Source organism: Perna viridis, chromosome 7, assembly GCF_037379345.1.
Source record: "Perna viridis isolate PV_CMFRI_1.1 ecotype Kerala chromosome 7, ASM3737934v1, whole genome shotgun sequence".
NCBI lineage: Eukaryota > Metazoa > Mollusca > Bivalvia > Mytilida > Mytilidae > Perna > Perna viridis.
Genome location: NC_142451.1, coordinates 16,556,774 through 16,570,071, shown reverse-complemented (window position 1 = coordinate 16,570,071; position 13,298 = coordinate 16,556,774). Strand labels below are relative to the sequence as shown.

Here is a 13,298-nt window from a genome sequence, read left to right as displayed (position 1 = left end):
TCGACAAAACAGTACTGAAATTCAATTAAAAGATAAAACGCGGCCTACATAGTGACATTGCACAAGGCTGTCTATAAACATTTCGCTAACGACAAATTTTCTTAAGTAACGAACTAGTTTTTTTTTTAAACTGAAAATCGAACAAATGGATATGGATTAAAGAATTTAAAATTCCTTTTTATCTTTAATGTTTCTCAAACTTTTCAAATCATAAGACATAATTGCATGAATTCTTGCTTTATTCTTGTATGTCATTGTTACCATGTTAGTATAAAGTGCTATAAACAAACGATTGGTATGTCATATTTACATAAAACTGCTTATTACACCAAAATGATCTTGTCAAAGTCATTCTGATGCTTTTCTATTACTCTAGATTTTGTTCTCTGTAATTACAAAATGAAGAACGTTAACGAAAATAATTATCGTATCATCTGAAATAAACAAATGTGGTAAAAAAAATAAACAGGCTGACAATTCCATGACAACCACAATAAACACAATTAAGCAATCTTCAAGTTCAACTTCAGGCCAGGGAAATGTTTGGTACGGATGCATAGTAGCGGACCACTTTTCTCCTTTTAACCTGAGATCCACCCATGAATGTTTCCCCACTGTCCATAATAATCATATCTTCATCTCTTACAGCAGTATACAGTACAATATATTTATCATTCTGCTAGTAGTCCTATGTTTGTACATTTGTGTAACTTATAGCCATTGTGCAATATCAGTTTGTTTACTTCTGTTTTAACAAGGAACTCAGAAATTTTTGAACTGATTTTAAGGTGTATTTAACTGTGTAATATTTTTCGGCAGTGGTAAGATTGTAAAGGGTAGGATTGTGATTACGCCAAAGTACTTTAACTTCGCCACATGTTTTGTGCCTGTCCCAAGTCAGGAATTCCCGCATCTGTATTTCTTGTTTCGTTTTCACGGTCAGTTTTTATTTTTAATTCAATGTTGCTGGAGTCTATAAGGGCAACTATTTTGCTGTACCTGTGTATAATGTTGTTTTGGGCCAGCTGTAGCCTGCCCTGAGGTGTAAGGGTTTCTTCTTCGTTCATTGAAGACTTACGGTTTTTTATCAGTCACAATGATCGGGAGAAAAAAAGAATCAAGAAGCTCAGAAATGACATTTCAATTTTGGTCCAAAATAAGTTTTTTTGTTTTTGTTATATTTTTTTATAATGTTGTAAGTTATATAAAGTAATTCTCACAAATTCTAGAATAAGTTTTATTAAAAAAAACGAGATGACAGCTAGAATATGTTATGAAAATAACGCTATGTCAAATCTCCCTCTCTGAAATTTTTTTATGAGAGAGATCCCCCACTTTTGAGTTTCCAAATGTTTCTTTAATTACCTATGTAAGTGATATTCTATTTTATGCGGAAACTCCGTCGTAATGAATGTGATCAATTCTTTCATAGTTCTTGTTAAATCCATTGCTCTATTCTACACAGCCATATCAGTCCTGTTATACAAGTTTGAGATCTGACATATTGGTAGATACATAACCGAGGATTGGCTGAAGGAAAGCCATAACAGGGCCAATACGAACTTACATTACATATCTACTGACATTATTTATAACCTATAATTTTGATGTTTCTGCACTGTAAGTCCTGAGCATGCGGGTCAAATATACTCGAGCATTCTTAGATTAAGTGTAATGATTGATTCGTGATATTTTTTATACTGGTTCATAAAAACGTTTTAACCAGTTATTTTAAACATACTGGCACATTTTCCCACATATGTCCGGTGTATACATTTATGTAAATGTTCATACTACTGATTCCATTTGTCACGTGTTCATTGTGATTGAAACGATTACGAACCCTATTGTCACCATCCATTTACTCAACTGAAAACATTTGCAATCTTTTAATTTGTTAAGTTGGTTGAGTTTCTTCGACTCATAAAGCATTAGCGATAACAATCGTCAATATCACTTTTAACAGCTCCGCAGTTAAGTTCGAAATGTTTTTGATAATTAGAATTGGTGCATTTATGGTTTTGAATTGCTATTTAAACATACTTCTATATGCAATTATGTTCTACAGATCTACATGGTACTTCCTTCTAATAAGGATCAACGAACACACTGTGAAATAAAGATTTATATATACAACTTGTCACAATTACATATCACAGAATGAGGGAATTTCCATCCGGATTTTTGAAATTCAACTTAATTGGGTGTGAATGAATTAACAGTCACGTTTCTTTTTCATGAAATTAGACGAAATAAGACGAACGTTTCAATGATTTACCAATTTGACATGATGTCATGTGATGCAAATCTTGATCGTTCACAAAGGCGCGACCTTCACGTCAGTCTACATGTGCGATAACTCAAAAATACTTTGGGGATTTGTTAGTTCACTTTGTCTTTTTCAAGAAATCGAGCCCTTTATTTTTGTTTATCAATTTATTCAATCAAAAGCCGAAAAGGATGAGAGGGGATTATTATATGTATTATGTACATGTATACTTTAGTACTGTACTTTTCTGAACATTATTCTTGAAAAAATATCACGTAGTATATACTTCCACATAAGCGAGTTTTCTGAAGATGTTTAAGCTTTCAAATTGGTTTGGTTACACAAAATATACACCATTCCCAAAATGTTTTGTGCACCGACACAATTAATTCGATTTGTCAAACAGTAAATTACCTACCAAAATGCGTAACGACGAATAATTTGTTGATAGTATACGTATGCACAATGAAATGATCAGCGTACAATCTCAATCTTGCACCAATGTGTACAATGTAATTGCAAATCACTTTTTACCTCAAGGAAGGTTAGGGCAATGACATATGTCGTACTTAATAACTGTCAATAGTCTTACAATGGATGTTTTACTCAGCCGATTATAATTGCGTATTAGAAATTCAGTGTTTCGCCAAAGGTTTCAATGAAGATACTGGGAGAATTCGCTGTATACACCCAAAATATCCTCTATTCAATCTTGGGGAAACCTTTCAAATAGTTGTTGTTTTTACCCCTCTTTTAAATGTTTTTTTTTCAGTCATAAATAATAAATAAGAGATATTGTCCATGGCAGGCCAACCTAATGGTTAAAAAATATATGGTCAATTTGATATTTTTTCATTGAGTCAGACGCGAAAAATGTATAAATGTGGCTAACAATTCTAAAAAAAACGTTACATTTCTATTAAGTCATCTAACTACGTCCGTTTTACTAATGTGCTCTACGATATCATAGGTTTTTAATACATTCAACTGACTTTGATACAACTCGCATGAAATCAAATTTTAATAATCTGTCGGTCGTTGCTGGGGCAAAAAAGTCGCAAAGAACTCTGATCCTCTGTCCGTCGCTATGTTGTTTAATGATTTGCCATGCTCCACGCAGCGGCAGACGTTCGTTTCCTCTTTTACTAACCGCTGCAGACAAGCCTTTCGATATTCTCGGGCGTTATTCAAATCATACGTCGTTTGACAATCGGAAAACGTCGCGTAAAATCATTTACTTTTTCCCTACTTTGCAAGATTCTTGTATTTGAGAGGGATGGGTTAATCTGGTTCCTATCATAAGCTGTCCTAGAATCGGTAAAAATATAGACTCAGGTCACCGACGGATATGCACAATATATGAGTAAATCGCCGCTTATGAAATAAAGTAAAAACCAAGATGAAATTATCTAAATTAATTCTTTTATTGTGCATTTGTATCAAAAGGAAATCTAAGTAATTTGAAAGAAATACTTAAACGTTGCTTTTATAAATTTGAATATTAGAACATATAAAATAAATAAAATAACGTCATAATCACTCAGTCAATCAAAAGACAGAAGTCAGTGAATTTCGAACGTCAGACGCTCTTCGGAGCTTGAGGATTTGCAATATATTTAAACCTACTATTCAAAAAACCCTCCGCGATCAGTTAAGATAGTTGATGATCTAGCATGGTTTACATCAAAATAAGAAAGTTTACATGTAAGATTTTTTAAAGATTAAATTCAGTTGACTTGACTTTCTTTTCTAATAAGTGACATTATAATTTGACGAGCTTCTGGTTACTAGTATATAGCCATTAGTTTGGACTGGGTAACTGACAAACTCTTCGGTTGGTGTGTTCAGATGGTTATATTTGTGAAATGCTATAGAACCCACGTTGGGTCTGGAGTGGGCCAGTGCGTAAACATAACAACCCAGTGGCCAGTGGGACATACTGTGACAGAATTCTTCTGTCTGATATCCCGCAGGCTGGACTCCGTCACAAACTGTTCAATCATCATCATCACAAACAGAATATCCATAAGGGTGGCCTGTGTGCCCCTTAATTGGTGGGCAAGGTCGTTTAAACCCATCAAAATATTTATTTCACATTAAAATGTTCAAACTTTCCTTTCAATCGTGTTGACAACATATCATCGTTCTGAAATTACTTGCAGAATGACTTTACTAAACAAAGGTTTCGGACGTGGTCTTGATTGAGTCAATTTGTTCACCAATAAGTAAAGTAAACAGAGCTTTTTCCTAAGTAGTTTATATACAATACACGTCTGTGCCAGAAATGCAAACAGTTTAAATACCTCTTATTATTATGCAAATTTAAAACTCGAACCCATTAACAATGAGAAGATCATGTTACTGGGTATTACATGTCACATTTTACGAAATTTTCGAATTGTGAATGTTTTCCGAATTTCGTTGCTTCGTTATGCAATTGACATTGTTTTATCTTTTCTATTACAGAAGTTCTAATTTAAAAACATATACAAGTATACCAGGAATTTCAGCATCGTGAAGAAGGAAGTTTAAACCTGCAATTAACAGTCGTCTATTCAATTCCAAAATTTTTAAATTCCAGTGAAGCATGAAACACGGAAGTTCTAAGTGCCAAGTATGAAACATTCATGGATTTCGGATAGTTCGAACCGAGTTGTAATTTCGATGGTATATGCAAGCCTGGTACTTAATTTAATGGTGTAAAATAACTACATATATACACTGCTTCGGTTTTGTAGTAAAATTGTGAACGGTTTTCCCGTATGTAGGACCACAAGGTAGACAGTCAAATATGTCATCCAAAGGAAACGACGACTTGTCCCAGCTTCCTAAGCTAGACGAAGATTCTATTCTAGCCACTCTAAGAGATCGTTATGCCGGAGATCAGATTTACGTAAGTATAACTATTCAATTTGTATACTTCATTTATTTTCGATCTATATATAGAAAAATATAGAAATCTTGAAAATAAACATGAACCAAGTTTTAAAGTCTTTACACTTTATAAACTGTATAAACATATCAAATAACAAAAAATACTGAATCGCTTTTATACATGGACATACGTACCCCTCCCCTTTTTTTCACCAATAATTTAGACATGGAAGCTAAGACTTCAGGTATGACGAACCAAGTCAATTCAATTCAAAAATAAAAACAAAATTTCCAATCGAATGAGAATATTTAAAATTAATGTGTTCTAACCGATCATTAATTGTTTCCTTTTGGTCTGCATGCTTTTAAAAAAAGATTCTACGTACGAGAAGAAGTGTGCCTCGGAAACCATTTTATACAAACCCGCAAAAAGAATGCCAGCTTCAAATATCAGTTTAAAATAAAATTTCAGTCACTTTGTATTTAAATCAATACGCCTATCTTTTATTCAAAATTACGATATAATCATATGTGTGTCGTTTTAAATGTCTTTCTTACTTCAGACCATGACACCTTAACTAATAAAAGATAATTATCTTTTGAACTTTTTTAGAAAAAAAAGTTATGCAGTAAATTGTGCTCTCGAAAAAAAAATGTTCCAATCAGTGGTCTTATGACATTCTTCATTGTACATGTGAGCGCATAAATCACAAACTGTTGCATTTAATCCGCGCATGTGCGGTAAGGGTCGCTCCTGATAGCAAAGCGAAAGTGGTTATTTAAGGTCTCAGTATCGTATTAATTTTCCCATAGACTTCTATAGTGAAGTGCATATTTTTAGGATTTTTAAAAAAATATGTAAATTGATTCAATAAAACTTTCACTTATGTAGCATTTCTAAGAACATGTGAAAAAATAATTTCCCGCAAAGAAAATAGGGTGAGTCCACGAAGATCGGACAGAAAAGTAGTCTCGAACTATAAATAGCCATTTTCCCTACTTTCACTTTCGTTTTGCACTCACCAAACCAACCTTTTCAGTGAAACATTTTTATGATATTATGTTAGATTTTCTTTTAAAAAAGTTCATCATCTTACAGTGTGTTGTTTGCTCTATTTCATAAGTCATTGTTCATATCTTTTGACAAAATATTAGTTTGTAGAGAGGCAAAAAGAAAATGCACTATATTTTTATAGCATCCATGTTTTGACGTACACCCGCTCAGGGATATGCAATACGATACTGGTACCTTAACGGCAAGGAAGACCGACTGACTCAAGCAGTAAAAGAAAAAAAAGTTCGAATATAACGCAAGGATCCTTTTGAAATTTACGTATTGTGATATAATGCGGCTCAAATATGATCATTATTTATTTGAAAACTAATCAAGAAATAGATGAAATGAAATGAAAACAAGACACGTGCTTACCTATGTATCCGTTATTGTTATTTTTTTTTTTACAAAGGTTAAAGTATTTTAAAACTGGTGAATGTCCTGTCGGCAATCTTCGGAAGTAATGGCGAAAAATAATTAGATCAGACCTATCGGTCTTCTCTGATTAAAAAAACTTTGTTTTCACAATATTCTGTAGGTATTATCAACATAAATTGCTTCAATTACATTACTACAAACTTATTTCATTGAATCGGCAAAATTCAGTAGAATCAAAACTGAACAAATTTGGCAGCTAATGCAGCTTTAAGTGAGATTATTATCAAAATTGGTACAATTCAACCTGTCAAACCCTTTTAAGCAGTGGGATACTCATAGTATGACTCAATAAAATGTCGCTTATACGTAGAAAATTTTTAATAATCCGCGCAGACACACACATCGATAAGGTAAATGAGTTAAATGATTAAAAATACCACATCAGTTGATATAATTATGGTTTACATTTTGTAATTTAAAGGACTACATAAACAGGCTTAACTAATTAACAAGGGATTAACAAGTGTCATGATATATTTTATAATGATTTTGCAAATCACTTCCGAGAAACCTCCAATTTTCCAATAGTCTTTTCTAAGAAAATAATTGAAAGTCTCGTGAAAATAAGTTAATATCATAATCCTGAAATATTTAATAGTACGTAAAAATAGTTCGAAGCAAGGATTTATGTATATCTATATTTAAATCCTTGAAAGAAGGTATAAAAATACATGAAATCAGATACATTTAAAATTTGAATGGCCCCTGCAAATAAAATAAAATAATTTATTTTACACAATCAGACTTAAAACAGTAACTTTCGGAAGCTTAGGTACTAACATAATATTATTTCTGAAATTCATATCAAAGTTAGTAATTAACCATCCGTATGGGTTAAACATGATTATGTATTGACGTTGCGTACGTTGTTGGTGTCACATTCGATTGAACCGGGGGTGGTTACGAAAACCGAAATATTGCTATTAGAATGTGGGGTTATAAAAGGCTTTATAGATATTAAAATGTTCGAACATGGTTGTTTTTTTTAGGATTACAATCATAAATCTTTGAAAGATGCCTTTATTGGGGGGGGGATGCACATTATTCGATCACAAGAACGTCCATTTTCATATGTGGACGGGTAACATTAAAAAATGCTTGCTTCCCATTTCACCAATATATCTAAATTGTTTCTTGGCGTATTTTGATAAAACAAGCTTTTTTGGAAGGGGCAGTTTGTGCTGCAGACGGTGTCATATTTTTCATGACGTAATGATAAGATCAAAGCGTAGTATTGCAATATCACAAATGTTTCCCCGTCGATGTGGACGCAGTAAAAATGGAAAGGAAGCGATTTGAAGACAAAATGTTATGCGAACAGATTTTTTTTAATCGGGACTTTTATTTACTATATTGACAATTTATTACATAACCCCAATGAAAATATATATAAAATGTTCAATCAGTCTTTTTGTTAAAAGCCTTTTTGTCTGTATTTCAATTATGTCGCAAATCTTATTTTTTTCGACGTTGGCCATTGGCTACTTTCTTGCTTACGGTTGTAAAATATAACAACGAATTGTATTTTTACCAAAGTATATTCACGTTTAAAATACTGTATAAATATTCAAAATATCATGTTTATTCTAAAAAACAATGAGTTTTATTGTCTAATAGTAGATAAATACGCACGTATGTTGTGCTGTCACGTTGTCTTTTTCCCGACGTTTTCTACACGTTGCGTGCTACCCAGTCTTTATCAAAAGCTTTTTTCGTTAGCTTTGAGTGAACTAATAACTATGAAATTTTGAATTTTACATGTATATATGCTGCAGATAGTATATTCTAAAAATAATGCTACGTGGTTGAACATGTAGCTAAGCGCAGCATTTTGTCTGTGTCTAACCAAAATGTCACAACATCTAAAATTTGTACATTTATTCACGCGTACACCATGCGAAATTCGAACGTATTGTTCAATGGGGCAAATAGTGTTGAGTCGATTTCTTCATATACTTAAAATGTACTCATCCTCCTCTATGGTTTTATCATTTCATTTTTTCTTTGGCTTACCAAATGGGTTATATATATATAAAAAAACCGTGTCTAACAAAAATGTCACAAAGCGCATTTTTGACGTTTCCAAAGTAACGTTCTGCTTTGCGACGTAAAAAACCCGTTTAACGTCAATTTTAAAAACAATAAAAAGTATTCTTAAGTTACGATACTAGATTAAATTATTACAACTGTGGACGATTTTAGCGGATCTGATAAAATAATGAAAGAAACGTTGAAAAGAAAACACTCCTGTCTGCTCATATGCAATGATGTCCTAGTGAAATCGGGATCAGCGTGTCTGCATCAAGGTATTTTGAAATGTGTAGATACGCACTTGCACATTTGCTAGTGAAATATTGGAAAGTCAACGTATTTCGTGATCGTCTAATTACCTCCTGACAAATGTTTTAGCTATAAGATATAATAAGCTGTACAAACATTGCAAAAATATTTTTTTGATTTTTTTTTTCAAATCGGACCAAAGACAAAGCAAAAAAATGATTTATTCTGGTGTGGCCTTTTTGATCCCTTGTAACTCGAAAACCGTAAGAGATGTCCGAAATCTGATTGAACAAAGCAGGCAGGATTATTAATGAGGAATCCAATGAAGAATCCAATGAAATAAAAATTTCGAGATCGGACTAAAAAAAAAGTTATGAATTTTTTTTTTTTGGCGTTGTCCAAAAACACATAAAATCTGCTGTACTTTTGTTTAGCCGAATTAAATAAAGATCACTTTAAAAATAAAATATCTAAAATCGAACTGGTACGCAGTGGCGGATGCAGAAAGTTGCAGGTGGTTGACACTCCCATTTTTATTGGAAAACTTATTATTTCCACTTGTAAAATTGACAAAAAATGGCAAGTTTAAAGTGTCTGGATCCGGCCCTAGTACGGCAGGTAAAAATGTACAAATGAAGCAGTTTCAATATATTTTATTGGTACGTCATGCAGTACCTACAATTCTTGTAAAAAATTAAATTATGCATATGTGTTCGTTACCTCTGCCGTACCAATCGAGATTTGGGTGCTACGCATCTGCATGACCTCTGCAACTATTGTATTACCTGCAATATATCATTTATGTATTTTAGCAGGGAGTGTAATATAAAGTATAGATATATATATAATTAAATGTTTATATTTTCCTTTGCAGACAAACTGTGGAGAGATATTGATTGCTGTAAATCCATACAAAAAGCTTCCTATTTTTGATTTGAAGGTGAGTACACTGATAACATCTAGTACTTCATAGCGCTCTGCAGTCCCCATCGATAATTCGTTGTTAGATTACGTGCAAGTAAATGTATGGTTATCGCCCTTTCATATAAATTGCGGGAAGGAACTTCAAAACTGAGCAATACTTTTGAATAATCACACGCATTGGTCTGTGGAATAATGACATGTCAGTAATCTCAATTATCAGTAAGACTTTTCTTCTTAAATTTTTGGCATGAATTTGTTTAACCATGTTCACAGGCTTAGGACAAAAAAAAATGGTTGGTGAGAAGTATTTGTTGCAATGTGAGAACCAGTAGCTTGAAAGACCGAAATGCATACATTTTTTTTGTATCATTGACCAAATACACAAGGAATGACCGAAAAACACCGAAAATTTTTACTACACTATGGGTAAAAATTAGGAAATACAAGCTGGTAGTCAAGACCATATTTTTGTTTAATATTTTCTATATATTCAGTTAAATTTTACCCAAAAGTTTGATAGCCCAACTCAAAATCTAGTAGCCATGGGCTACTGGGCGACTGCTAATTTTTATCCCTGTACCCTAGACTAGTACTGATATGGATGCTGTACCATGGACTATATCTTGCGTATAATCAGTTAAGTCCCTGTGCTCTGTATATGTACATGTATGTTTTGTGTTTTGTTTGGTGATGGATTTTACTGGTCTCAATAATTAAGGACAAGAAGTGAAAGAATACAACTTTGAATAGATGAATTAAAAGACAATAACAATAAGTAAAATATTGAAGGAAGAATTGAGGAAAAAACATGTTTTATGGAAAGGTTGTAAAAATAGAAGTACATTTTATATAAATATTATTTTATGAATTGAAAGTTACATGTATATAAGAGAAAAAAAGGACATAGGATTGTGTGAAAAGTGAAAAAAATCAACAAGATGCCAAAAAAACTCTTGTTAAAATGGTTCCTTTTTTTGCTTGTTTTTTTATACCACCTTGTATGGTAGAGTAACATAATCCATTGATTAATGATAATTTATCCATGTTAAATAAACACATGTGTACACCACGCCAATTAGCTACCGTCCAGATTTAACGGATGTACAGTGTATACCCCGGTATGTACAATGTATAACTTAATTGTAGGAGGTCACACAACAATCATTTAATCACCTTGTTAAGAGCAATAAAATTTAGTTAAGACAAACATATAAATTTGAAAAAAAAATCGATGGTTGACTGGTCATCCCCCAAAAGAAGTGCCTGTGCACGTAAGCCTGGCCAGAGGAAACACATCAGGTTGGCTAAAACAACTTATTAAAAAAAATGTCTAACTTGAGTAATTGTGATTGGTATTAAACACGGGTGTTACTTCTGTTGAAAGGATAATGCAAACTTCATTGCTTCGATCCTCATATTTTGATATAAATACATGTATAAAGAAATGAAATATTTGAAATAAATAAAAAAAAGAAATGGCCAACTACTTTGAGGCATGCCCTTGTCTTGTGCAGGATGCCTTAAAAGTTCATGTTTTCACTAAAGGCTTATAAACAATCAAGTTTACAATTTCTAAATTTCTCATTTTTTTTACATGAGTATTTATTAAAAGATGTTGAAATTGACAAATCCCTTGTCTTGATCAATTGAATCACATTTGCATTTTTCCATTTAAAAGCATAGATGTGATTGCATTGACTCATTCGAGTCAGAGCTTAATTGCAATCCCTTAGCCCATGTGACTATGTGTCAGTTACACTTTTCTGTAATAGAATTCTCAATTTCTTTTGAAGGGAATGCTTAGATATTTGGAATATTGCTTTTACATGGTGACTTGTACCATGTCCTTGCTTGCCTACATGCTGTTTGTCTTATAACTTAATTCGATAGAAACGGTTGAGTGGGGTTATTATTAGTTCTAAATTAACATTGACATTCTTTTTTTTTCTTAGGATCATGACAAATATGATTGGAGGAAATTTGAAGCTTCAGCTCCCCCACATGTCTTCAATGTGGCCTCACGGGCATATCAAAGGATGCGAGAGACTTCTGTTAACCAGGTCATCCTCGTTAGTGGAGAATCTGGTGCTGGGAAAACAGAAAGCACCAAGTTAATGGTGAAACATTTCGTACACATGTGCCCACATGGCAGTGATGATTTACATGATAAAGTTGTAAAGGTGAGTTATTATTACATGGACATGTATGTATAACTTCAAGCATATACTGATAAATGTACAGTACACCTTCCAGCATACACTAATAAATGTACAGTACAACTTCCAGCATATACTGATAATGTACAGTACAACTTCCAGCATACACTAATAAATGTACAGTACGACTTCATGCATATACTGATAAAATGTACAGTACAACTTTTAGCATATACAAATGTACTGATAAATTTACAGATCAACTTTCAGCAAACACTTATGAATGCTGGGCATTTTAAAGCTCATTATGCAATGCTAGTTTTATTTTGGGTCCTAAATCTAAGGCTGACAAACAGTTTTATTGCCTGAGCACCTGCTGATAGTCATTTGGATGTGGAGTTTCCAAAGTAACAGAAGGGAAGTTGTTTTTTCACTGGTGCATGAACTTTGAACCTGCATATTAGATCTATACAAGCTGTATATGGAATTTTATTTTGTTGTTATATTTTGGTGCTGTTGTCTTGTGTCTGTGGGCACATGATTTTAATACAATAACCTGAGTGATAGTTAATGTAACTTAATGAAATTTTATTACAAGATTTCTTACTATAAATGATATTACAGTTTGATTATATAAAGCAGTAAGCCCTCGAAACCCTTCTCTTTCATGTCCTAGAAATAATGCTCAGAAGTGTCAAAGTGAGAAGCGAACTTGTGAACATTGCTCAGGGGTTGAAATACATGTGAGCATTCTCCCGCTGGCACATGGCAAGCATACATGTATGTCACGAAGGGCAAGTCCAAGTCAAACATAACTCCCTGCTGGGCCACCTAATTGTTTTTGTTTTTTTTCTGTTCAAAATACATGTACATTTTGTATACTACCAAGCAAACTCCTTTTGGACCTGTTCAGTTTCAGCAAAACCTGCCTGCTTGACCAGTTGAACAAAATTTTCTCATTTCTACCCTTGTGGAATTGTTATAAAAGTAATTATTTCTGTAGACAGAAATTTTGAAACTGTTTGCCTTCAATGCTTCAAGAACTGTTATTTGAAGTTACAAAATGAAATCTTCAATTTGAGTCAGTAGTTTTGACTGTTCCCTCAACATGAATATGAAAAACTTTAAATTACATGTATAGTTTGTCTTGAACATATTTTTCTAATTCTTCTTTTTTAATGCAGTGCTCTATACATGTATATGTATATGATGAAATATCCCAAGGTAACTTGAAGTTTAGTATTTGAATGACTTGCATGTTGATCATGATATTGATACATGTAGTTTAATGCATTTAGTCATT

At 32.8% G+C, this 13,298-nt stretch overlaps 1 protein-coding gene across 3 annotated transcripts in view; it reads left to right on the top strand.

The window, feature by feature from the left end:
• The first annotated feature begins 4,652 nt into the window (after window positions 1-4,652).
• The window catches only part of LOC148611552 (uncharacterized), a 68,793-nt gene continuing 60,147 nt past the window's right edge, over window positions 4,653-13,298 (top strand). For all 3 annotated transcript variants that reach the window (XM_088592211.1, XM_088592210.1, XM_088592209.1), the window contains exons 1-3: window positions 4,653-5,162; window positions 9,790-9,855; window positions 11,792-12,019. In XM_088592211.1, the coding sequence (XP_088448337.1) occupies window positions 5,061-5,162; window positions 9,790-9,855; window positions 11,792-12,019 (396 nt within the window). In that variant the 5' untranslated portion in view covers window positions 4,653-5,060. The remainder of the gene's footprint in view (window positions 5,163-9,789; window positions 9,856-11,791; window positions 12,020-13,298) is intronic.